The sequence below is a fragment of the Lemur catta genome, chromosome 1 (genome assembly GCF_020740605.2).
Source record: "Lemur catta isolate mLemCat1 chromosome 1, mLemCat1.pri, whole genome shotgun sequence".
In the NCBI taxonomy this organism is placed as follows: domain Eukaryota; kingdom Metazoa; phylum Chordata; class Mammalia; order Primates; family Lemuridae; genus Lemur; species Lemur catta.
Window position 1 is genome coordinate 30,041,848 of NC_059128.1, and position 24,290 is coordinate 30,066,137.

Below are 24,290 nucleotides of genomic sequence, written 5' to 3' on the forward strand. Positions count from 1 at the left end.
TTCCAACTAACTATTCCCAAAAAGGTATCAGACCTCAGACCCTCTGCCACATGGGGAGACGCGCAGCTCTCCCCAGATGACGTGTGCTCTCTGTTCCCTGTGCCTTTGCACAAGCTCTCCCTCTCTTTTTTAAAAAATAGTTTTTTATATTATACTTCCCTTTCAGATAAAACCTGTGTGGTGTTTGTGCTTTTGTGTATGTGGTAAATTTACATAACATGAAATTTAGCATTTTAACCATTTTTAAGCGCCCGGTTCAGCGGTATTGAGCATGTTCACCTTGTTGGGCAACCATCACCACCATCCATCCCCAGAACCCTCCTCCTCTTCCCCAATTGAGACTCTGTAGCCCTTAAACGTGAACTCCCCACTCGCCCTTCTCCCCAGCCCCTGGGAGCCACCATTCTACTTTGTCTCTATGAATTTGACTATCTAAGGACCTCAGATGAGTAGGATCTTGCAGTATTTGTCCTTTGTGACTGGCTTATTTCACTTAGCATAAGTGAAAGATTCACCATGTTGTAGCGTGTGTCAGAATCGCCTCCTTGTGAAGGCTGAGTCTTATCCATTGTGTGTATCACCACACTTTGTTTATCTGTTCATCTGCTGATGGACGTTTGGGCTGCTTCCTCATTCTGGCTATTGTGAATAATGCTGCTATGGACATGGGTGTACAAATAAATATTTTTTGAATCCCTGCTTTTAATTCTTTTGGGTACATACCCAGAAGTGGAATTGCTGGATCATATGGTAATTCTCTGTTTAATTTTTTTGAGGCACCGCCATGCTGTTTTCCTGCAACTGCCTTTTAGAGTGTCCTTTCCTGCCTCCTCCAGCATTCCCAGTGGAAAACAAACAAACCTGGCATTTCTCTTTTTCATTCTTCAAAACTCAGCTTGGGGGTTTCCTCCAAGAAGGCTTCCCTGACACCCCCTTATCTGAGCGTACTGCCCCGCCCATTGTACCCCATTAATTCCTCCATCCTGTTGATCACTTCTGGCTCTCTTGTCTTCTTCCCCACTCCTCACTGAGCTGCTTGGGGCAAGAGCTGTCTTATCTCTGTGTCCCAAGTGCCTGGGGCTGTCCTGGCCCGTAGCTGGTGCTCAGGAAACCTTGGGGTGACTGAATCCCCAGCACCAGCCTCGTCCACAGGACCCGCAGTGTGTTCCTGCCAGATGGGTCTGACCCAGGCCCCGGGGAGCCCATGCATGTGGCCTGCGAAGCCCACGTGTCTCTTCCCAGGGCTGGGGAGACCTGTTCAGTGAAATGCGGCCTTTCCTCCCGAGCATCTTGGGCGATGGGCAGGGGCCAGGGATTGAGAAGGAGGAGGAATGCTGCCTACAGAGGTTCTCAAAGTGGGGTCCTTGGACCACTCGTGCCGGAATCAGCAGGACCTCTTGTCCAAATGCAGATTCCCAGACCCTACCCCAGACCTCCTAAGTCAGGAACTTGTTGGGGGGTGGGGGGCTGGACATTTATAGTTCAGCAAGTTCCACGGATGACTGAAGTTTGAGAGCCGCTGGCCTGGGCAGCTTTTCCCGTCCTCCTGTGTGTAACCTCACCTCCTCCACTGTCATCGTGGAGCAGCCTGGTCCAGCCAGCTGCACAGCTGGTGGTGGCTGGGGGCTCAGGCTTAGCAGGCCCCAAGGGCTGGGGCAGGAGCAGCCCTCCGGGGGGGGGGGAATGTGGTGCTGCTACCATCAGTCCTGTGGGCTGGGAGCCCTGTGCCATTGCTGTTGGGCAGGAAATGGTGGTACCTTGCTGGGCAGCAGCCATTGCCTTAGGAGAGCCACGAGTGGAAAGTCTTGATTTAATTAAAAATACAGCTGTGCTTCCCTGGGAGCTGACAAGCAAATCCCATCTGTGGCAGGAAGTCTGCTCTCTTCCGGAAGCCGGCAGGCCACCTGGAGAGGTACTGCTCTGACAGGGTGGGCCTGGCTCAGCGTCACAGCCGCTAGCCCCTCGAGCCCTCTCAGACCACTGACATGCTGGGAGGTGGCTGGGCCCGCGATTGCAGCAGGGTCCCGAGCTTCAGGCTCTAGGATGGTGGTTCTTAGCCTTGACCCCTTGGAGACTCTGAAAGCTACGTACCCCTTCCCTAGGTATGGCCACACGTGTTGCACTTAAAATTTTTCAAATCATTTTAGGAGGTCCCTGGATGCTCTCTGTTCTGGGGTAAAAGTGCTCTTAGTGGGGTATTTGGAGATGCGCTCCTACTCTTGTTTCCCCAAAGCCTCTGACCTTTAAACCTGAGCAGCAGAACCCCCCGTGTGGAAGCTGGAGGTGGGGGCTGAGTTGGGGTGGAGGGCTGACCCAGAGCCGAGCCGTGGGTGCTCATAGGAGGCAGTGTAAACAGGGCAACAGCTGTGGCTCTCAGATGGGGCAGTGCTGTGGTGGACAACTCCATTTAAACACCAGGGAACATTTTCACAGGACTCTAGGGTGACTGGCATCCCCTTCCCAGGGCAGAATAGTCTAGACTAGAAGGGGTTCAGGGCCTTTGCATGTGCCATTCCCTCTGCCTTGATCACCGTTCCCTGCAGTCTTTGCCTGGCTGCAGACTCAGGCCTTCCCTGACCACTCCTCCATTCCTCTTTCCACCTCCCCCTCCTCCCGTTTTGAAGAGCATTGATCCTTCTTGGTATTTGTTCATTGTATATATTTATTTGTGTATTTCTCTGTTTAAGGTCTGTCTCTCCTACTGGATTATAATTACGTAAAGGCAAGAAACTGTTTTGTTCACCCCCATATCCCTAGTACCCAGCCAAATCCCTGGCATGCAATAGGGGCGTAATAAAGAAATGTTGAGTGGATGCCAGCAGGTTTAGATCTGAGGAATCGAAGAAAAAAGAGGCGGGGTAGACTCTCCCTCTCACTCCCAGCCAAGGTAGCATTCTGCAGCACCTGAGAGGCATGTGCACACGCATGCGCACACACATGCAGACATACACACACGTACACACATGCAGACATACACACACACATGCACGCACACACATGCAGACATACACGCACGCACACTCTCCCACCTAAGCTGTGCCTTGGGTGAGGTGTTGTGAGAACAGCCCCGGCTTCTGGATCGTAGCATCTCACCTTCACTTTCTTCTCTCCTGATCCACTCAGGCGAACGCTTGGCCAAGCCAGAGAGAGGCAAGATGAGGGTGCACAAGATCTCCAATGTCAACAAGGCCCTGGATTTCATAGCCAGCAAAGGGGTCAAACTGGTGTCCATCGGAGCCGAAGGTGAGTAAGGCCTGCCCTCAACTGCCCCGAGGAGCCTGGTTTTCTTTGCCCTCCAGTTCCCTTGGCCTTTTCTAGGCTGACTGCTGGGCCCACACATCACTTGGGGGCATTTGGCAGTGGGTCCCCCAGAACCCCCATCTGGTTGGCTTGTGGATTCTTCATGTAACAACAGCACTTTCCTTCCAGTCTCAGCCCTGCTCCAAACTGAGGACTCACACCCCTCTTCCTGTGCCCACACCCCCATAGCCAAATCCTTGCAGCGTGGAGGCCTGTGTGTGTGGAATGCCGCCTCCCTCATCCGAGGGCCTGACCACACTTGCTGCCAGTGGAGCGTTCTGGGGGCTGGGGCGGGTGGGCAGACTGGTGGGGCAGAGGGTGGGGGCTGCCCCGAGGTTCCCCTGGCGCTGGGAGGACTGATGTCCAGGAGCCTCTAGGAGCATTTTCAATAGCCTTTCCCTGCAGTGTAACCTCTTGGCTCTTTTCCCTTCACTTAGAAAACCTTTTTAAAACGCCATTTAAACCATCATCAATGTGTTCTCAATGATTAAAAGAAGGTAGCCGGCCGGGCGTGGTGGCTCACGCCTGTAATCCTAGCACTCTGGGAGGCCGAGGCGGGCGGATCGTTTGAGCTCAGGAGTTCTAGACCAGCCTGAGTAAGAGCAAGACCCCGTCTCTACTAAAAAAATAGAAAGAAATTAGCCAGGCAACTAAAATATATATAGAAAAAATGAGCCGGGCATGGTGGCGCATGCCTATAGTCCCAGCTACTCAGCAGGCTGAGGCAGAAGGATTGCTTGAGCCCAGGAGTTTGAGGTTGCTGTGAGCTAGGCTGATGCCACGGCACTCTAGCCCGGGCAACAGAGCCAGACTCTGTCTCAAAAAAAAAAAAAAAGGTAGCACAATTTCTTGGGTGCATTGTGGTGCCTCTGAGGGATTTGGGGGTGGGTTGAGGCAAGGGGAGTACTCTCACCAGGCCCTTTCAGTATTGGGCACCTGCTGTGTGATGCGGAGACCTGAAGGTGAACAATACACAGTCTCATTCATTCGTTCATTCAAGACACACCGTGGCTGTGAGGACGGAGCACTCACTGTGGCGGGCACTGCACGGAAGCCCCTCACAATGGTGACCTCACTTAATCCTCACAACAACCCTATAGGGTAGCTCGAATTATTGTCCCCATTTCACCATAAGAAAACAGATGCTTAGAGAGATTACATTACTTGCTCAAGTTTCCGTCCTCAGTAAGCGGCAAAGCCAGAATTCAAACCCAGGTCTTCGTGACACGGGAGAAATGCCCCCCAAGAGTGGCCTTTCCTTGGAGAGGGTGGGGGTCTTGCTCCTGGTAAACCCCGAGGAGCAGATCTCTTCTCTGGTGGTGCTTACAGTCCCCCTTCTTCTAGACATTGAAGAATTTTATGTTGATGCATCAGACTGAGAAACTTGAGCGCAGGCTCTGCAAACTGCAGGGCACGGGGCCGCATCTGCCTGACGCGGGCTTTTGTAAATATTGGAACACAGCCACGTCCATTTGTTTATGTATCATCTGTGGCTTTCGTGCTGCAATGGCAGAGTTGAGTAGTTGTGACAGAGATCATATGGTTTGCAAAGCCTGAAATATTTCCTGTCAGGTCCTTTGCAGAAAAAGTTTGCTAACCCCGGCCTTACAGGGAACTCAGGCCAGTGCCTGAGGTGGTCACAGGAAGTGGCTTGTGGATCCCAGCATCCTCCCGGCTGTGAGCTTCTCAGGGGCAGAAACTGTGCACCTCTACATCCTGTGCCCCAACTCCTAGCAGTGTGATGCACACACTAGGTGCTCAGTAAATGTTTAAGGACTTGCCCATAGCAGGGTACTCTGCTTTGTGATTGGGAAAATATTCTCTGCCTTTTATTAAGGAAAGAGAAGTTTGTTTTATTAGGGAAGACTAAAGACTTAGCAGGAAAAGTTTGAACAAAGCAGGCTTGGGAAGCCAAAGAAAATGCCCCTCAGGTGATCTGGTGCAAGCTCAGATGCCCCCCGGGACAGGCAAGTTTGGAGAATGTGTGACGTTGGCCAGGGGTGAGCGATGGGGACGGGCGGGGGACTGGAGAGAGCATGTCCCCAGCAGGGTGGGAGTATAGGTCCAGCATTGCCAGGTCTTCTAATTTTTCAAAAGAAGCCAGAAATCCAGATTTTTAAAAAGGAAAATTTGACTACTAACTAAAAAAAAATTTTTTTAGAAAGCTCTACTGCAGGGACAAGTAGGAGAGAATAGCACTTACTGAGTACCAGCCCTGTGCCTGGCTGAGCTGGGTGCGTTAGAAGGGTTATCTCCGCCTGTCCTCACGACAGGCTTGGAGGGTAGTGAGTGTTACCAGCCACGGTTCACAACGGAGGAAACTGAGGCTCGGAAGAGTTGCTAGAGTGAAGGGTGTAGTCAGGTGAGTCCGGACCCCTGAGCCAGGCCACGAGCCAGGGTGTGGCCCAGGCGTCTGGGCTCCAGAGCTGAGGCCTAGCCCTGTTCCCCTCGCTGCTAGGCAAGGCTGCTGCCCCCAGTGGGGCCCAGGGCACAACTTCACCTCCGATTTTCCTCAGTGACGAAGTGGCAGGTGAGGTCGGCCGTGCTCAACACAGCGGAGTGACGAGGAGCAGGGCTGTGCTAATCCCGCTGCCTCTGCTGTGCTGGGGAGGTCGCTTCCCCGGCTGGCCATGGTCTTCCAGGGCTTTCAACACAGGCGCTGGAAACCTAAGGCTTTTTAAAAGGCTGCTTTAAGATGAGGCATCCTTTACCGTCTCAGCACCCTGGGGAGCCAGTGTTCTTAGCTGAGGCTTCCTGGTTTGAAATAACCTATCCCTGTTTCAAGCTGGGATGGCCACTCTGCTGAGCCAAGAAACTAGATGAGACACCAAATGGGTTTTGAGGGGTTTTTTAAAAATGAAATTAAGTTTACTGCTGAAGGTTATAAAATAAAAGGCAGTGGTGTGGATCCCTGGAATGATCACCTGGAATGGAGGTGGGGGGAGGGCTGTTGCTGGGTGTCCCGATGGAAAAATGGAAAAACATCCTGGGCTGTTAAAGGCTGTGCCATGGGGACCAGGCCCAGCAGGGACACCCCCTCCCCCAGGCTTTGAAGGATTGTCATGTGGTACAAGGACTGGACTCTGGTCGACCCCAAAGGGCAGAACCAGGCCTCGGAGGGAGACCCCGTGGGCAGCCGATTCTGGATAATGTGCAGAGCCTTAGGGAGTGGAACCAGGGCTCTGGTAGGTGGCGAGTTCCCTGTCCCTGAAGGTGTTCAAGTGGAAGCAGGAGGCCAGGAACTTCTGTACATCAGGGAGGGGTTATAAAAGAGCCTTAACATTTCTCCCATGATGCCCAGACCTCATGGCATTGAGACCTGGCCTGGGTGAGGGGATGGGATTTAACCGGGGGAGAGGTGCCGTGAGCCTGGGGCAGTCTCAGTGCTTTAGCATCTGTCCTCAGGAGGGAGGGGCAGTGGGTGCTGTCGCAAAGTGTTGGTCTGGAAGGTGGTGGCCCTGGGGGTTCTAGTGCCTGTCACGTGCAATTTCTGCCACACCGTTTATTCTACGGGCCTGAGTAGCATGCAGATTACTGTGTCCCTGGAGCGGGGAGAAGGGAGAAACAGGTTCTGAGTAAACAGAGGACGTGAGCAGCTGTGTAGCGAGCTGGAGGCCAGGAACGCAGACACTCGCCGCTGCTGCTTTCCACACCCGTGGCAGACGTTGTCATCTACCATCATGGCTTGTTCCCACAGAGCCTGGTTGTGGCCTTGGAACTCTGGGCCCTGCCCATTCCAGGCAGACCCTGGTGTAAAGCTGCCAGGGAGATGGGCGTCCCTGCTGCAGAGAGGACCTGAAAGACCCACCATTCTGGGGAAGGGGAACAGAGAGCCCTCTGGGGAGGGTCACACGCTGTGTGTCGGGGGACAGGAGTCAGGCAGGGCTGGGGTTGGGTGGTGCATGCGCTATTGATTGAACACACCCCACTGTATTTGCCTGTGCTTGGCGCCTCTTGTTTTCCTTGGCATGAATGAGAATTCAGTGAGCAAAAGTTCCTGGGGAATTTCTAGGGAAGGAGAAGAGTAACTAGGCAAGACCCAAAGAGAACCCACCTGCCCTTTTCCCGTCACCGCTAGGCATGGGAAGAGGGCTCCAGGGCTCCATGAGCTCAAGGCCAGCGGGAGGCCAGGCCGGCCAGAGGCCAAGGGATGTGGCCTTCACAGAGTGGGGCGGTGGGGGGGCCGCCAGCACTGCAGTGGCCACTGCTAGGAAGGCTGGGCTTCAGGATTACCTCTCAGAGCTTTTTCAAGGCTTAAAAAAATTTCTTTTCCCCTTATACTTAAAACACTATCCGTAAAATTTTGTACCTGCTTTTTCCACTTTCTCTATTATAAAGATTGTTCCAAGTCATTAAAAACTCATGAATGTAATCTTTAATGGCTGTGTTAGTGTTGACTGAGCACAGCTGTGCTCTGCTCCTGACCGGGCCCTGGCTTGGAAGAGACCGAGTACCATCGTGTTCTCAGGGGGCCCACGATAGGCCTGCGCTACCTCTGCCCGTCCACCCTCTTGTGTTTAGTACCTGCCTTTCGTTCATTCATTCATTCATTCATTCATTCGACAGATGCTGACAGAGGGCTTTCTCAGTGCCAGGCACTATACTGGGCTCTAAGTAATGATGTAAAATGGAAACTATTCCTGCCTTCACGGAGTGTACATTCTAGAAGGGAGAAGAGAAAATACACATGCACGCATGTCCAGCCGGGGAAAACTAAAACAGAGCATCACTTGAGTGGTCAGGGAAGGTGCCAGTGAGAAGGGATGTGGGAGTGGGGACTGGAGCGGGGCCAGGGACAAGCCACATGGACACCCAGGGAGAGGGCGCTGCAGGGAGGCCCAAGTGCCCGACCCACCAGGGCCTTACTGGCCACTGGCTTTGACTCTGGGTGAAATGGGTAGCCCTGGAGGTGTTGAGCAGAGGCTGAAGGGGTATGGGGTTTAATCAGTCACTCCACCTACTTTGTACATGCACATGGTCTCCGACTTAGAGCCACCATAAATAGCCTTGCAACAAGCACATTTAACACAGAAACCTTCTTACTTTACATTTCAGGTTGTTGGCTAGGGATAGATTCCTAGGGATAGAACTTTTTTTTTTTTTTAAGGATGAGGGGTTGTGAGGAGGGCTGTTCAGTTTCCTTGTTTGTTTTTGTTGAGGCAGAGATTCACTCTGTCACCCTGGGTAGAGTATAGTGGCATCATTGTAGCTCACTGCAACCTCCAACTCCTGGGCTCAAGCAATCCTTCTGCCTCAGCCTCCTGGGTAGCTGGGACTAACGGCCTGTGCTGCAATGCCCGGCTGGGTGGTTTTTTTTTTCCCCCTTTCTTTTTAATAGAGAATGGGGTCTAGCTCTTGCTCAGGCTGTTCCTGAACTCCTGAGCTCAAGCAATCCTCTTGCCTTGGCCTCCTAGAGTGCTAACATTATAGGTGTGAGCCACTGCACCTGGCCCCTAGAGATAGAATTTTACTGTCGAAATGTTGAATAACTTTATCATGCTTGCTCCCTGATGCCAAATTATTTCTTAGCAGTTTCTTTTTAAAACTTTTTTTAAACCAATTTACACTTCTAGCTTCAGTGTGATAGTATTGCTAGCATCAGGTGTGTGTTCACTTTTTAACTTTGTTTTTTGACTTGGCTAATTTATAATAGCTGAGAAAATGATATCTTATTTCTTTGATTATAAGAGGGATTGAGCATTGTTATGAATTGGTTATTGGTTGTTTGTGATGTGTCTGTTCATGTGTTTTGCCTATGTATCTATTGAGAGTTTAGACTTCTTGTCTTATCAATTTAGATGTGCTCTTTAAATGTTATAGATGTTAAACCATTGGAAGTCATAAATGAAAGTGCATTTTTAAAATATCAGAGCTTTATGAGCTGATCCTTAATGGGTGGTTCTACCTCCCCACAGTGGCTCTGCAAAGTGCTGGCTGGCTGTGGTGCTTGTTAGACAGGGGTTGTGCCGCCGCAGCTCTCTGCTTCTCTCTAGCCCAAGCCCTTGGATGTGGGACAGTGCCTCTCTGGTGTCCCCGGCTCTGGGAGGGGGATTTAACCCTCCCTGTTCACAGGAATTGTTACGTCCTATCCCATGTCCACAGTGCACACTGTTCTTCCTTTGCCCAGTACCCCAGTGCAGCCTCAGCAGGTTACCTGCCCTCTGGGGGGCACTTGTGGCCATGTGTAACTTCAGGCATTGTTCTTTGTTGGTCATAGAGTAGCATATAGCTAGCTATGTCCTCACTTTTGAGGAAGGGGCTAAGATCTTACAGTATAACTTCCTTAATAGAAATCCACTCTTGTTTACAGGGTTTGTGGGGTGCAAATCCTAGTGGATGTGGGCTGAGGGAATCGGGACTCCCTGAAAATGGCCCCCTGTGGTTCTCTTGGGTCTCCCCTAAAATCAGTGTTGCAGGTGGGAAAAAGTAAGATGTTCTTTGGGTTCCTTACTCTTAACTGAGGATGCCTTACCATGGGCCAGGTTACTATCTCCTGGTCTGGAAGCAGGTGAGGGTGAGGAGTCTACATTTGAGTGTCACTTGTTCAAAACCACAAATGCTCCATGTCTTAGGCTCCTTAAAGATAGGGCTAATTTAGGTTTGTATTCCCTGCCTCTAGGCCTGGTACAGAGAAAAAGAAAAAAAATCTACTTAATATAATTTATAGCATTTAAAAATCTAAAAAGTACTGCTTAGACTGAATATAGCAGGTTTCTTGGTTGTGATCTTGAAGCTATTGTTTGATTTTTTAAAAAATCTATTTTAATACCCAACCAGTGGCGTTACAAGGTTAAGTCTGTGGATTGTTCAGGATGGCAGTTTACAAAACTTTAAATCTATGACTTTTCTGTGGCTTGTGCTGGCTTTCCCTGTGTGGGTGGCTATTTTGAGAGCTGTGATTGCCCAGAGATCCCCAGCTCGCGGCGTCGCCAGGACATTTGGGATGGCTTAGAAATCCTCCCCTTCTTGTCCACCAGGCTGGTAAGCATAGATCGGGGTTTAAGACACCCCCTTCCCTGTGGCCTTTCCTGATGTACACACTGTCTCCAAGTAGAATCGACTACACCTTTCTTGTGCCCCAAATAGACTTCTCTCCTGGCACCTGTCACAGTTTATCACAATAACTTTAAAAAACATCCTGTTTCCCTCTGGAAGTAGAGCCCTGTAGTCTTTGCTTCCTAGCATGGTGCCTGGAGCGACGTGTGCGCGGAGGGAATGGTAGTTCTGTCCCCACTGAGACCCGTGCTAACGTGCCCTGCTGCTGTTTCTGTAGAAATCGTGGATGGGAACGTGAAAATGACCCTGGGCATGATCTGGACCATCATCCTTCGCTTCGCCATCCAGGACATCTCCGTGGAAGGTGGGTTTCTGCTTTGATCCATTCCTTCCCCAAGCTCGCACCTCTCCCCTGCCTTTGCCATCTCGTCTCCCTCCCTGGGCTCAGCCTGGAGAACTCCCTCCCTCCCGGGGCAGTGGATGCAGATGGACACGGATCATGGGCTTCCTACCCATTACGAGCACCTGCCCTCTCTGCTAGTCTGTGTAGGGAAGTGACAACAATTGGGGCTGCTGGTTCCCTTAGGTGTGCTGGCCCCAGGGAAACTTCCCACTTTGGGAAAGAGAGAGGGTGCTGTGGGGAAGTGTATTGGAAATCTCACCTGGCTCTTGGTTGTTAATTCCAAAGGGTGGGGAAATAGCCTCTAGGAGGTTGTGCCTACCGGGGAGCTGCCCCCACATCCTCCATTTTGCTCCCATAGCACCCTCTAGTGGCCACTTCACAGCTCTGCAAGGGCCACCACGGTCTGGGGCAGTGATCTCTAAACTTGATTCTACGCCCCTGCAGTGTTTGAGCTTTATGTCTGATATGCATGTATTTATTTTGTAATATTGATATGTTGCTATGCATATGATAAAACATACATACCAAGATAGATTTTCAAAAGATGAGATGGAGATATTTTATAAATACTTTATTCATTTTAATGGCATAGAAATCTTAAGCATTTTTGTTCGAAGGAGTTTCTTAATAAACACAATGTGGATTAAATTGCTTTGTTATGGAAATTGGGGCTTGCATTTTGTGATTACAGCAATGTGAAGGTCTAAGTGCAGTTTATAGGTACTTGGTATTTAGGGCTGGAATGGTTGAAAAGAAGCCCATAGTAGTCACTCAGGGCATGGTTCTTGTTAGTGATAGTGGATATAAATCCATTTTCAGATATCCTTCTTGATGTTTTGGGTGGACTCCTTGTGTCTGATTAAATCGTTATTGTTTTAATCTTATGATAGAACTGACAGAGCTTAAACTAAGTAGAAGCATCAGCTTCGCCAATTTTTTAATTATTTGCCTGTGCTTGAATGTTTATAGTCTTTGTGGGAACCCTTGAACCTCATTTTAAAGTCCATTGTGTAAGGTCATCTGTGAACCCATTTCACTGGGTACCACAACCCGCAATTCACAGATGTGAACGCGGTCGGGCAGTGGGGTCTGCAGCCTTTCTGTGCTGCGAGCTCCCCGGGCCCCCTCAGGTGCCTGCCTTACCTTACGGAGAGGTGACTGCTTCACACACACAGCACTGGAGGCCACCAGTGTCGATCTCTGCAGTAAATATAAGGAAACCTTGTTTTTTAGATGAAAACGAAGTCTGGGTAGGAGTCCTAAAGCTTTCTTCTCACTCAGCCGTGTGTACCCCACAGGCTGCACGGTCCGGTCTGGAGACTCCTGCATGTTTAGATTTCCAAGACCAAACCTTCCTTCTCAAAGTGGCCACCTGACAGAGGTTGCTGACTTCCTTGTATCACTACCATTTCTTTGAATAAAAGGGAGTAGGGGGAGATGATTCTGAATGGCTATTATCCCAGAATTGAAATCTGTAACACGGCTAGCTGAAAAGCTGCCTAGCTTGCTTTTCTGTTTCTCAAATGACTTCTCAAACTTTGTCAAGGAAATAGAGTTGATGGCCGGGGCCTCTTCCCTCCTTGGTAGCAGCAGGGCTGGAATCTAGGGGTCACAGGGACCTTATGTGAGTTGGTGCCCCTCCCTCCACTGAGGCAGCCCCCTGAACTTTTTGCCTGTCCCCTTCCCTTCCCCGCAGAAACGTCAGCCAAGGAAGGGCTCCTCTTGTGGTGTCAGAGAAAGACAGCTCCTTATAAAAACGTCAACATCCAGAACTTCCACATAAGGTGAGTGGCGGGGGGCTGAGGGGCTCTTGCAGAACCCCTCGGAGCTCCCAGGCCCCCTGGGGGCCTAGAACAGAGCTGAGGCCCTTGGAGGAGGAAGTAGCTTTTCTTGGGAAGGGGTCACTGCCGCCCCTTTGAACCCTCCCACGCTACAATGTCTTGGACATGGCTACTGCCTCATAGACCTTTGGTTGATGCTCTTGCTACTGGGAAGGCCCCCAAGGAGAATGTCTGGGAAGTCCCAGCTCCGGGCTCTGGAACAGCAGACTTGGCCCATAGACCTTGGCGGTAGCTAGGGTTGGATGTGGCAGGTTTATCTCCACTTGCCAGCCCCCCACAAGGGTTTTACCCCACTGCCTGGGATTGTGGCAGGGAGAAATGGCCCTTCCCATCCTGTCTTCTCCTGCTCGGAAGAGTGACATAGTCACCTGTCTGGAGAAGAGGAGACCCCTGCCTGGTGCTTTGCCCTTGTCTGTGCGTGGCTGCCCATCTGTTCTGCCTCACCCACCTGCTTCTCTCTCCCTGGGCAGCTGGAAGGACGGCCTTGGCTTCTGTGCCTTGATCCACCGCCACCGGCCCGAGCTGATTGACTACGGGAAGCTGCGGAAGGTACGTTGCTCACCTGACCTCCTGCCGCTGCCGGAGGGGTGTTGGCCTCTTAGACCAACCAGACAGAGCCCCATCTAGAAGTGAGCAGAAAAACACCTTCCCTGTTAGGGCTACATCATTACGTGCATGGCATTTGTGTATCTGTGCACACACATGGCTCACCAGGAAAAAGACCACAACTGTGGCAGCAGTTTCATTAGGGTGATGGAATAATAAGTGCCATTTCCGCCTTCTGTTTTTCTAGGTTTTGGAAGGTGGGGGTGTTACTTTCATAATTTAAAATATTGCATATGCTAAGAGATGTTTTATCCCAGCCTTGTCCCTGACCTGCTGTGCAGTCCCGGCAGGTCGTCCCACCCGTGGTTTCCTTTCTTTTGTTGCTAAAGTTCGGTTGGTGAGTTGCCTTTTGATACTGCTTGGTTTAATTCCTGCTTTTGACTTGAAACTGCTGGTGATTTTCTTGAGCACGTGTGTGGAGGGGGCAGATGAGGAGGTGGGAGTTCTATTTCTAGCCTCGAGGTGGTTCTTGGTGTCCAAGCTGGATGAAGGACACTGGCCTAGACCTTGGGGAGGCCTTTACTGGACCACCCTGACTGTAGTCACCATCTTCCCTGTCTGTCCACCTCGGCACCCAGAGACCACATGGCAAGCCCTTCCCACACCCCCAGGTGGTGATCTGGGGCTTACGCATGTCGTCGCTCGAATCTCTTGGCAAGGGGGTGCTTCTAGGGATGACTGGCCTTGTGTTTCTCCACTTTACCTTGACGCGGGAAAGTGCAGTGAGCAGTGGAGACCTCTGCCTTGCCTGTGCCCCAGGAAGGGCTTCGTGCTTCTCAGTGGGCAGGCGGGGCTTGGTGTTGCCCGTGCAGGAGCTGCTTTGGCAACTCTTGGTGGTGGCAGGCCCTTCCTCTCGGGGGTGTGGGCGAGTGAGATGCCGGAAAGGATTGTGCAGGAGCAAAGGAGTAGATTTCCATCCCCTCCAGTCACTGAGGCTCGGGCGGGGGCCTCTGCCCTCCTTGAAGGGCCCGTGTGCTGGTGCAGAGGAGCCCACGGCCTGGCTCTGCGTGTAGCTGTGTCCAGGACTGCATGGACAGCAGGGGCCAGCCCTTCCCAGGCTAACCCCTTGGGAGGAAGGGGGTTCCCAGCCCACTAACTTAGCTGCTCTGCAAGGAAAAACAATTCAGTTTGAGAGCCCCTCTGACCTCCAGAAAGCTGTATGGCCAAATCAAGCAGGGCCAAGGTGGGAAATCCAAGAGGTGTCAAATTTTTCTTTGACGACATCATCACATACCTCCTTCCTGTTCAGATGATGAGCTTTGGTGACAGGTGTGCATGTATCTGTGTCCTTGTTTGGATATGCTGGGGTGGCACTGGCCAGTTAATCCACAGCTGCTCCCCACCCCCATGTGAAATGGGCCCCGTGCTGATCCATGGTTCTAGAGCCCCTTCCCCTATTCCAAATGCTCCAGAAGCACCAGCCACTTGGGAGGTGAGAGTCCGGGGGACTTTTCTGATACCTGGCTAGTGCCCTCCCCACCCTCTGTCCCTCTCCATGTATCAGTAGCATCAGTAAAATCCAGCCCAAATCCTAGCACAGACCTGGGCCCAGTGAACTGGGAGTATTTTCTGGAAAACATAGAACTGGTCAGATCCAGCTGGTGCTTGGGCATAGGGAGGAGAGGGCCGAAGGGCTCCAACTGGGAAGCTGCTCCTCCCTGCACCAGCTGTGGGGTGGGCGCGGGGTCCTGGTGGTGCCTGGACTGGAGAGAGACAGGCGAGTGTGCACCTGGGCCTAAGCACTGGCAGCCGCGGCCCTGGACGGAAATGACCGTCACTGCCTGGCAATGTTTTTTATCATCCTGGCTGCTGTCTGAGACTTTCCTGGAAGGACTCCACCTTCTCTGTTTTGAGCAATTTCCTCCTGAAAACATCCCAGATGAATGTATTTTTCCCTTTGTTCCCCTGTAATTCTCACTATAGCAAACAGGGAAACTGAGTCCTGGGCAGACAAAACCAGCTTGCTTTAAGTTAATCTGAGGAACCAAGAATGGAGGGGGAGAGGCCTGGCAAGGAACTCTCTCCACTCGGTTTTGTTTTCCTGCATTTACAATTTTTTCTTAAAAAATTGCTACTGGAGCCGGGCACAGTGGCTCACGCCTGTAATCCTAGCACTCTGGGAGGCCGAGGCAGGTGGATCGCTCGAGGTCAGGAGTTCGAGACCAACCTGAGCAAGAGCGAGACTTCGTCTCTACTAAACATAGAAAGAAATTATCTGGCCAACTAAAAATATATATAAAAAAAATGAGCCAGGCATGGTGGCCTGTAGTCCCAGCTACTCGGGAGACTGAGGCAGAAGGATTGCTTGAGCCCAGGAGTTTGAGGTTGCTGTGAGCTAGGCTGACACCACGGCACTCACTCTAGCCCGGGCAACAGAGCGAGACTCTGTCTCAAAAAAAAAAAAAAAATTGCTACTGGGAAGGCCCCCAAGGAGAATGTCTGGGAAGTCCCAGCCCAGGGCTCTGGAACAGCAGACTCAGCCCATAGACCTTGGCGGAGGGTAGGGTTGGATGTGGCAGGTTTATCTCCACTTGCCAGCCCCCCACAAGGGTTTGTGGTAAAATATTCATAACACAAAATTTATCATCTTAACTATTTTTAAATATACAGCTCAGTGGCATCAAGTACATCACATTGTTGTGCAACCACCACCACCATCCGTCTCCAGAACTCTTTTTATCTTGCAAAACTGAAGCTCTGTACCCATGAAACAGTAACTCCCCATTCTTCCCTCCCCCCAGCTCCTGGATACCCCCGTTCTACTTTCTGTCTTTGTGACTTCTCTAGGTATCTCATAAAGGTGAAATCACATAGCCTTTGTCCTTTTGTGTCTGGATTATTTCACTTAGCATGATGTTCTCAAAGTTCATCCGTGTTGCAGCTGGTGTCAGAATTTCCTTCCTTTTTGAGGCTGAAATTGTTCCATTGTTCGTATAGGCCACGTTTATTTATCCATTCGTCCTTGGGCTGCTTCCACCTTTTGGCCATTGTGAATAATGCTGCTGTGAGCAAGGGTATACAAATATCTCTTTGAGACCCCGCCTGTAATTCTTTTGGGTTTGTACCCAGAAGTGGACTTGCTGGAGCATATGGTAATTCTCTGTTTAACTTTCTGAGGCGCTGCCATGCTGTTCTCTGCAGCAGCTGCACCATTTTGCATTCCCACCTACGTTTGCATCGCATTCCAGCGCCGCAGGATTCAGTTTCTCTGCATCCTTGCCAATCCCCACTAAGTTTTCTTGGAAAGGTAGCAGAAGCCAGAATCGTCAAGAAGCTGTGCCTATTTAAAGGAGCCCCCAAATTTCATAGAACGTGGGGACCAAAGAGGCTCCTACTTCAACTCTTGATGAGCCCAGAGTTAAGAGCTCCTAGTCCCACTCTTGAGTTACAGGTGGGGAAACTGAGGTCATGTTCCTTACCCACGAGGCCCACTGGCTGGTGGCAGAGCTGAAACCAGAGGCCAGGCATGATCGTGCCCAGGCCAGCGCCTGTTTGAGGCACGCATTTCCCAGCAGTTCTTTCCTACCCCAACTCGGGCTGCAGGCAGGTATTCTTCCCCTCATTCTCCTGACACACTGAAGCTTGAGAAGGAAAGAGAATGTTTTAAACCCCAGCCAGGGAGTCCTGATGGGGAGACCAGCCTTCTGTACTCAGAGCTGCCCCCTGAGGATTAAGCCCTGGGGGGTGCCAGTAGAAAGTCCCCTCTGCGCCCCCAGTTGTGACTACCCAGTGGGGGGTAGCCAGTGATTTGTCATGATCTCACTTTATTATCACTTCCTCCTCTTCTCTCTCTAGGATGACCCACTCACAAATCTGAACACGGCCTTCGATGTGGCAGAGAAGTACCTGGACATTCCCAAGATGCTGGATGCTGAAGGTAAATGCGGCATTTCTTCTGTGCCTGCCAGTCTTCCCTGACCTGCCACCCAGGGGCCAAGGGGGGATGGGCCCCAGCAGCCCGGGCAGGAAGGGAGAAGGCCTGGTCTTCTGGGAGCCCAGGGGTCACCTGCAGGTCAGGTTCCCTGAGGTTTGGAGGGAGAGGTGAAGGCCGGTACTGCCAGGGGCATTGAGGCTGTCCTTGCACAGAGTGCCTGAGGGCGTTCTCATCTTTGTCGTGGAGTCAGGGAGGTGGGCAGTGGAGCGGGGCGTTCCCCGCTTGTCCAGCTCCTGCCCACAGTTTGTCGTGGGAAGCTGCGCTGGCTGAGAGGTGTGCCGTCCTCGCCCTCGGAGCTCTGGGGTGGCCTGCAGACTGAGGGGCTGGGTGTGGTGTTTCCTCTTGACACCCTCAAAGTCTTTGTGTCCCCGGGAACTTGCCCTCCTCTGCTGCTTTCTGAGGAGAGTGCTAGACAGCCGTGGCTGGGACCTTCCTGCCGGCCGAGGTTTCCAGTTCCCACCCACTCGCTCAGCAGGTCCCAGCCAGAGGAAGGGGCTCCCGTGTCAGGCAGAGAAGGAGGGGCCCCAAGTCAGCGATGACTTTTCTGTTTCTTGCTGAGGCCCGTGTGTCCCAGACCCTGCTGGCCAGGCTTCCCGGATGGGGACAGGTTCGGGGTTTGACACATGAAAATCCTTACCAAAGGTTGGGTCTGGGGCTAGAGACTGGGCTCTTCCTGGCCACTAAATGCTCCTTTGCACCTCTGGTCACGCAAAGCCTCTCTATGGGCTGAGCAGAGGCTTGTGGGGGAAGGGAAGCATCTGGGGAGCGTAGGGGCCTATGAAGCCAGGGCTGGCTGCCTCCAGGCTGGGGTCTGTCTAGGTTGTCTTGTCCCCCTAGCCCACCCTTGCCCCCTGGGGGAAGCCCCACACACCATGGCCGCTTTCCCTCTGGCTTCTCTCTGGCCCCACCTGCTCAGACACCACTTTGAGCTGTGCCTGCCCGGTGCTGTGGGGCAGGGAGGGACCATGCTGGGGTCCACAACTGCTCCCTGCCCCTCTGCCCAGCCAGTGACGTTTTAAATTTCAAAACGTCATTAGGTACATTTTCAAACCCAGACAAAAGCAGAGAGAAAGGCACAATGAACTTTTATGTATCTACCATCCAGGTGTAATGCCTGTTGAGATTTTGTCACACCTACTTTATTTTCTTCTTTTCTTTGTTGAAACATCTTAAAGCATAGCTCAGGTGTCATAAAATGTCACTGCTGCATACCTCAGAACACACACCTTAAAAATATGGATACTTCCTAGCACTCTGGGAGGCCGAGGCAGGTGGATCGCTCGAGGTCAGGAGTTCGAGACCAGCCTGAGCAAGAGTGAGACCCCGTCTCTACTAAAAATAGAAAGAAATTATCTGGCCAACTAAAAATATATATAGAAAAAATTAGCCGGGCATGGTGGCACATGCCTGTAGTCCCAGCTACTCGGGAGGCTGAGGCAGTAGGATTGCTGAAGCCCAGGAGTTTGAGGTTGCTGTGAGCTAGGCTGATGCCACGGCACTCACTCTAGCCTGGGCAACAGAGCAAGACTCTGTCTCAAAAAAAAAAAAAAAATATATATATATATATATATACATATATATATATATATATATATATATATATATATGTATGTATATATATAGATACTTATGTAACCGTACAACAGCTTTCACATCTAGCAAATTGGCGACAATTCCATGGCACATCTACTGCCCAGTTCATAATCGGATTCCCCTGGTTGTCTAAGAAACGTCTTTGAGAGTTGGGTTTGTTTGAATCAGGATCCACACAAGGTCCACACGTGGCATTTGGCTGTTATGTTTCTGACGTCTGTTCAGGCCGTAGCACTTCTCTCCTCCCTTCAACCCCATTTGTCCTTGCACTGACTTGCTGCAGGAACTGGGCCTGTTCTTCTGGGTTTGTCTGTTTGCCCCCTTGGGCATCATGTTGCTTGTTCCTCTCTCTCCTGTTCCCCTAAGTGGAAGTCGATGCCAGAGGCTGGTTAGATTCAGGCTCAGCGTTTTGGCGAGGAGACTTCACGGTCCGCATCACATCAGGGGGTGTATCACGTGTGTGCTGAACCAGCTGGCTTTAACTCCAGATTTCCCTTGACAGACATCGTCGGAACGGCCCGACCGGATGAGAAAGCCATCATGACTTACGTGTCTAGCTTCTACCATGCCTTCTCTGGAGCCCAGAAGGTACCCGGGGCCCCCTGCCCCTCCCATGCCCAGCACACCTCATGCTGGATCCCAAACCATGTCCTCCCGCCCTCCCGCCCGCCCCCGCCTCCCCCCGTGACAGGTATCTGGATGGTCTGGTCTCTTGGGCAGAGGTTGCCCTGGTTCGGAAGTGGCGTGTTGTTCTCACTGGCTCCTCTCCCGCACCTTGCTATTTCTCTCATCTTCCTCCACTGTTACCGAGAAAACTGGGCTCACCTTCCGGGATGCAGGTGACTGGCTTAAGCAGGAAGGGCTGTGTGCGTGAGTTGCCCAGGTGGTTCTGGGGTGCTAGAAAGCGAGTGGGCGGCAGCTCCTTCATGCCCACTTCTGTGGAAGCCTCAGGCTTGGGGCGGCAGCGCTGGGGAGGCATCACCTACCTGTCTTCACTTACCTGTTTGACAAAGGCATCCTGAAGCCCTCACCTTCCTCCTGCACAGGTGCATGGTTTAGCAGATCTGTCCACAGCCCTTCTAGGCCCTAGTGCCTTCTGTATCCTGCCTGGGACCCCAGTGTGTCACGCTGCACTCTGTGCTCCAGACATAAGCACAACCCCTGGGAGGAAGCGAGAGCAGGATGGGCAGTGGGAGCCCCCTCAAGTGTCCTGGCCCAGTTTTGCTCGGGGAGGCCTGAGGCTTAAGTCCAGTCGTGCAGGTTCTGCACTACACGTGGGTACCACGACTGAAGGGCACTGTTCACGCTGCAGACACTCAAGATTTGGACGTTTCCATTGCCAGGCTTAGCAGATGCCCCTCTCCAGGCCCCCTCTTAGGCAGGACCCCAGAAGAAGCACAACATCGCCATGACCACAGAACCTTCACAGCTTTGGCCCTTGGGCCCCCTCCGCATGGCGTCCGAGTGGTCTGTGTTGAAATGCATGATGGGAGTCCCTGCCCACTCTCTGGCCCACCTCCCCTGCTGCTGTCCCTTGTCCCCTCTGCTGTCCCTGCTTTGTCTCTTGCCCTGCCTCAGACTACGCTCACCTCCCACCCATCCATCATTGGGTTTTTTTCTCTTTCTGCTCGTTCCTCCCGTCCTGTCCGTCCCCCTGTCTTGTGTCCTCTCTCTGTCCACTGTGGCTGTTTTGGCTTGTTCTGTGCTGCGGCTGCTGCCCACTTTCTCCTCTCAACCTCTTCTCCTTCTCTGTGCAGATGTGTAGGCAGCTAAGGCCGGATGGGAAGGCCATGTGACCTAATGTTTCATGTCACAGCCACGCCTTCTCAGGTGCGCAGAAGGTGAGCTCTCCCTCGGCCTTGTCCACCTCCCTGCCGTCCTCTTGCCCGTCTCTCCGTCCTCCCTAGACGCTCCAGCAGCAGGCTCTGGAATGAAGGGAGGGACTAGAGAAGCCCCTCCTGCTCTTGGGGGGGACAGGACACTCTCTGAGCCTTGGCCAGGACACTTGAAGATGCCAGAGAACCCCAGCCTCTGAATGACCTCCCGTGCCTCTGTCACCACAAACGGGAAAGAAGCTTGTGGTCTCAGTTTCTTCCCTGGACCCCACACCAAGAGCCCTTATCCCAGTCAGCGCAGCTCTTGGCTATGTTTTCCGACTGTCCCCTTAGACATTCGGGACCCCTTCCCTTCTCTCTCTCTCCCTACGTGAGCAAGGCTGTCCTCTCAAATTTAGCCAGCAGCCAGGGCAGGGAGAAGTCTTCCTGCCTCCTCCCTGGTGTCCAGGCCAGAGTCCTGCCTGATACTTCCTAACCAGGCCTGCCATGGACAGTTGTGCAGGTTGCAGACACACAAGTGCCGTATGTGCCAAAGACAGTAAAGATTTGAACATTTATTACTAAAATTATCCTGCAGATGGCAATAAAAATGTCTTCTAAGAAAATTGGTATGATATTCCCAGTAGATGTGCCCTGGGGAAGAGGTAAAAAATGACCCAGAGACACCCTATGGGCCGGCAGCTGCCCTGCTCCCTGCCTGGATGGGACACCTGAGACCCTGCTCGCCTCCTTCCAGGGCTCATTGGCACTGGCTGAGGACAGGGAGCAGCCCCTCTCTGCCCTGCTCCTGCTTCCTCCTTCTCTTTGTCCCCCTACCTCTACCATTCTCTGTCGACCTCCCCTGGCCCCACCCAGCCCCAGCTTTTAGCCGGGACGTGAGCAGCAGCTCTCTACTTGGCCTTGGTCGGCCTCCTGACCTGTTAACCACAAAGTATGCCCTCGGCTGTGGCCATGGCCACGCTGAGCTCTCTGCCGTGGTCTTTCCCCTCTTTCCAGCTCTCTTTCCTCCTCCTCCACTTTCCCCCTTCGCCCTCGGGGGTTCTGTCCTGAGCTTCATGCCCGTTGACAGTGGCCTTCCCTGTCTCTGAAGCCTTCTCTGTGTCCTGGCTGATGATAATGCTTGGAAGGGAGTGTGTGGGCTGCGGGGGGTGTGTATGTGGGGAGGTACGTGTGTATGGGGGTGTGTATGTATGTGTGGGGGGTGTATGTGTGGGGGGGTGTATGTGGGGGGGTGAGTGTGACAGCCTGCCCTCCTTCCCAAATCTCATATCGCCTCCCCCATTCCCTCTTCCCTTCACTCATCCCTGTTGCAACCATTTCACGCTCTTGTCCACACCCGAGGTCAAGGTCACCGGCTGGGTGTGGTAGTGGTGGTGGTGGTGGAGGTGCTCTCGTGTCCTGGGTCAGGGGTCCTGCCCAGAGTTGCCCCCAACCATTTCTAGGACGGCTGCTCAGAGCTGAGCGGGGCAGTGGAGGGGGCTCCCCGCTCTCCCGTGGGGAGCTGGCTGGTGAAGCAAGATCCTTCTGGTCTCGATTGTCTCTGCGGCCGGCACCATGGGGGGAGATCTTCCAAAACCCACGCCCAGTGCTCTCCGTCCTCTCCCGTCTTTCTGTCGCCACCCCTCACGTGGCGGAACTGGAAAGACACCCCCGCGGCCGTGCGTGTGCTCTCACAAGCGGGCAGATGGCGCACGGGTTTGTGTGAGTGATTTCCTCAGCAGATGAGGACCAACTTCCGTTTGATGGCTGGTTTGGGTTCTAATTGTTTCTCTGCTTTCCTCTCCCTTCCTCTTCTCCTACAGGGATCTAGAATACGGGAGAGCATTAAGATGTTGTGTATGTAGTTGTGCTTTAAAGTTCATGGTCTACTGTTTCTGAGAAACAACCCTTGAAGGCATGAACTTGATCTGCTGTAAATTCATGATCCATCTGGGAAAACCCTGAAAAACAGAAGCCAGCCGTGGCTGCAGCCAGCTTGCGCTCCGCTCGGCTCCAGTCTGAGCGGGGCAGTCGCAGCCATGGGCCTGCAGGCCCCGAGGTTTCTGGAACAGCAGCCAACACTGAGCTTGCAGGTCTCAGGGTTGAGTAGGGGTCCGCAGGGAGAGGGTCAGTGAGGGCTGGGAAGCGTCCCAACAAGTGCTGTCAAGGAAGGTGGTCACAGCTCGTGCAGATGCGAGAGTGGTGCGTTCTGCAGGCTGTCCGGGGAGCGGGAGTACCCCGGGGAAGCTGGGGTGGCAGCTGAGGGCGGGGCTGCAGCGCCCTGGGTGCCAGCTCCTCCCCGGTTACCCAGCTCCGCCGCCCACCGTGGGGAGGCCCAGGTGCTCGGTCCGAGATCCCTGCTGATCGGTGGCCTCAGTAGCAGGGACCTCAGGCGTGGTGGCTGACTCTGGACGAGGGGAAAGAAGGCAGTGGGTAGGTCTGGGAAGAAGGAAATGGGCAGTTCTAGCTGGAGTTGGGAAATTTTTGACTAAAAATGTCACAGATGAGATCCTCGTGGCATTCATGTGAATCTGTGGGTTGTGAGTGGCGAGCTACAGTGTATCATTTGGCCACATTTGGATGTTTTATGTCATCTTAATTGAGGACAGTTCCTCTCTAGCCTATACCTGCACCAAGTAATTGGATGCTGACTATTAGGGTGTAGCTGAGTACTCCGGGGATGAGCCCCCAGCCTAAACACACACACACACAACTCTTTAGTATAAAACTAAGAGTATTGGTGTATGTTAAGTTGTGTAATAGCACAGTTTAAAGTAGGTCAAAAAAAATAGGAAAATATGAACTAGGCAATAGGAAACGCAAATTTCTGTAGTCTCCTTTGGCGCTTGGAAGTAAAAATTTTGCCTATGTCTGTAGAATATTTCCTCTGCCCATTGAGTATCTGTGCTTATATAACACTGTCCTGTATGAATCCTGTGGACGTTGGAAAGGTCTTTGCCTTCTGCTTCTGCTGGCAGCGGGTCCAAAGCCAGCCATCTCCGCTTGCAGGGCAGCAGGACCCAGGGCTCGCCCAGGCTTCCTTCTGATGTCGCCTCAGTCTCCGAGGTTCTCTCAGGGGAGGCATCTTTCCTCTCCTAGAACAAACCTCTCCTTTGGGCTTCTGAACTGAAGCAGTCTCCTTGAGATTCTTTATGTACGTGGTGGTCCTGGTGGCCTCTGCGTTAAGTCCCCCATAAGGCGAGGGGTTCTTGTAGCCAGGTGAGAGAAGAGCTAGAAAGCTAGGAAATGGGGGGGACTGGGGTAGGACTGGCTGTCCTTCCACTCCGGGCATCGGGCCTGCAGGCTGACCTCTCATCTCTCGCGCTGAGGTTGGTGGGTGACTGTGCCCTCTTCGTAGAGCGACTGCTGTGGCAGTGCGGCTAAGCCACCACCCTACAGCTTCCTCTGGGGGTGCAGCCTGCCTGGGGGAGGAAGTTGGGCAGCAGGAGCAGGGGAGGCAAGAGGCCCTGAGGATTCTGCCTGTCATTTTATTCTAAAAATCAAATCTAGATTTCAAGAACTTGCTTCCTAAAGGTATGGTGGGGGCTGGGCTGTCCCTCGAGGCATCTGGGTGGGGTGTGCGGGACAGGCTTTGTAAAGAAAGTGCTCTTTTGTTCTGTGATGCCCAGGTGTCATCTGCTGGTTACAGCGATGGGAGATCCCAGTTGGTCTCTGTTTGGGTGAGGCCAGCCTGGGAGGGGGCCGGCTGAGACACGGGTGTGGGAACGAGGCTGGATCTTCGTGAAAAGTCCCCAGGAGGCCCACCCGGAATCTCCCCCAGACATCATCCAAAAGGAGCCTCC

At 52.6% G+C, this 24,290-nt stretch overlaps 1 protein-coding gene across 3 annotated transcripts in view; it reads left to right on the forward strand.

The window, feature by feature from the left end:
* ACTN1 (actinin alpha 1) overlaps nucleotides 1–24,290 on the forward strand; it is a 94,990-nt gene that overhangs the window by 52,346 nt on the left and 18,354 nt on the right. For all 3 annotated transcript variants that reach the window (XM_045565036.1, XM_045565019.1, XM_045565027.1), the window contains exons 3-8: nucleotides 3,124–3,243; nucleotides 10,574–10,660; nucleotides 12,396–12,483; nucleotides 13,011–13,089; nucleotides 16,942–17,023; nucleotides 19,176–19,261. In XM_045565036.1, coding sequence (XP_045420992.1) covers nucleotides 3,124–3,243; nucleotides 10,574–10,660; nucleotides 12,396–12,483; nucleotides 13,011–13,089; nucleotides 16,942–17,023; nucleotides 19,176–19,261 — 542 coding nt within the window. The remainder of the gene's footprint in view (nucleotides 1–3,123; nucleotides 3,244–10,573; nucleotides 10,661–12,395; nucleotides 12,484–13,010; nucleotides 13,090–16,941; nucleotides 17,024–19,175; nucleotides 19,262–24,290) is intronic.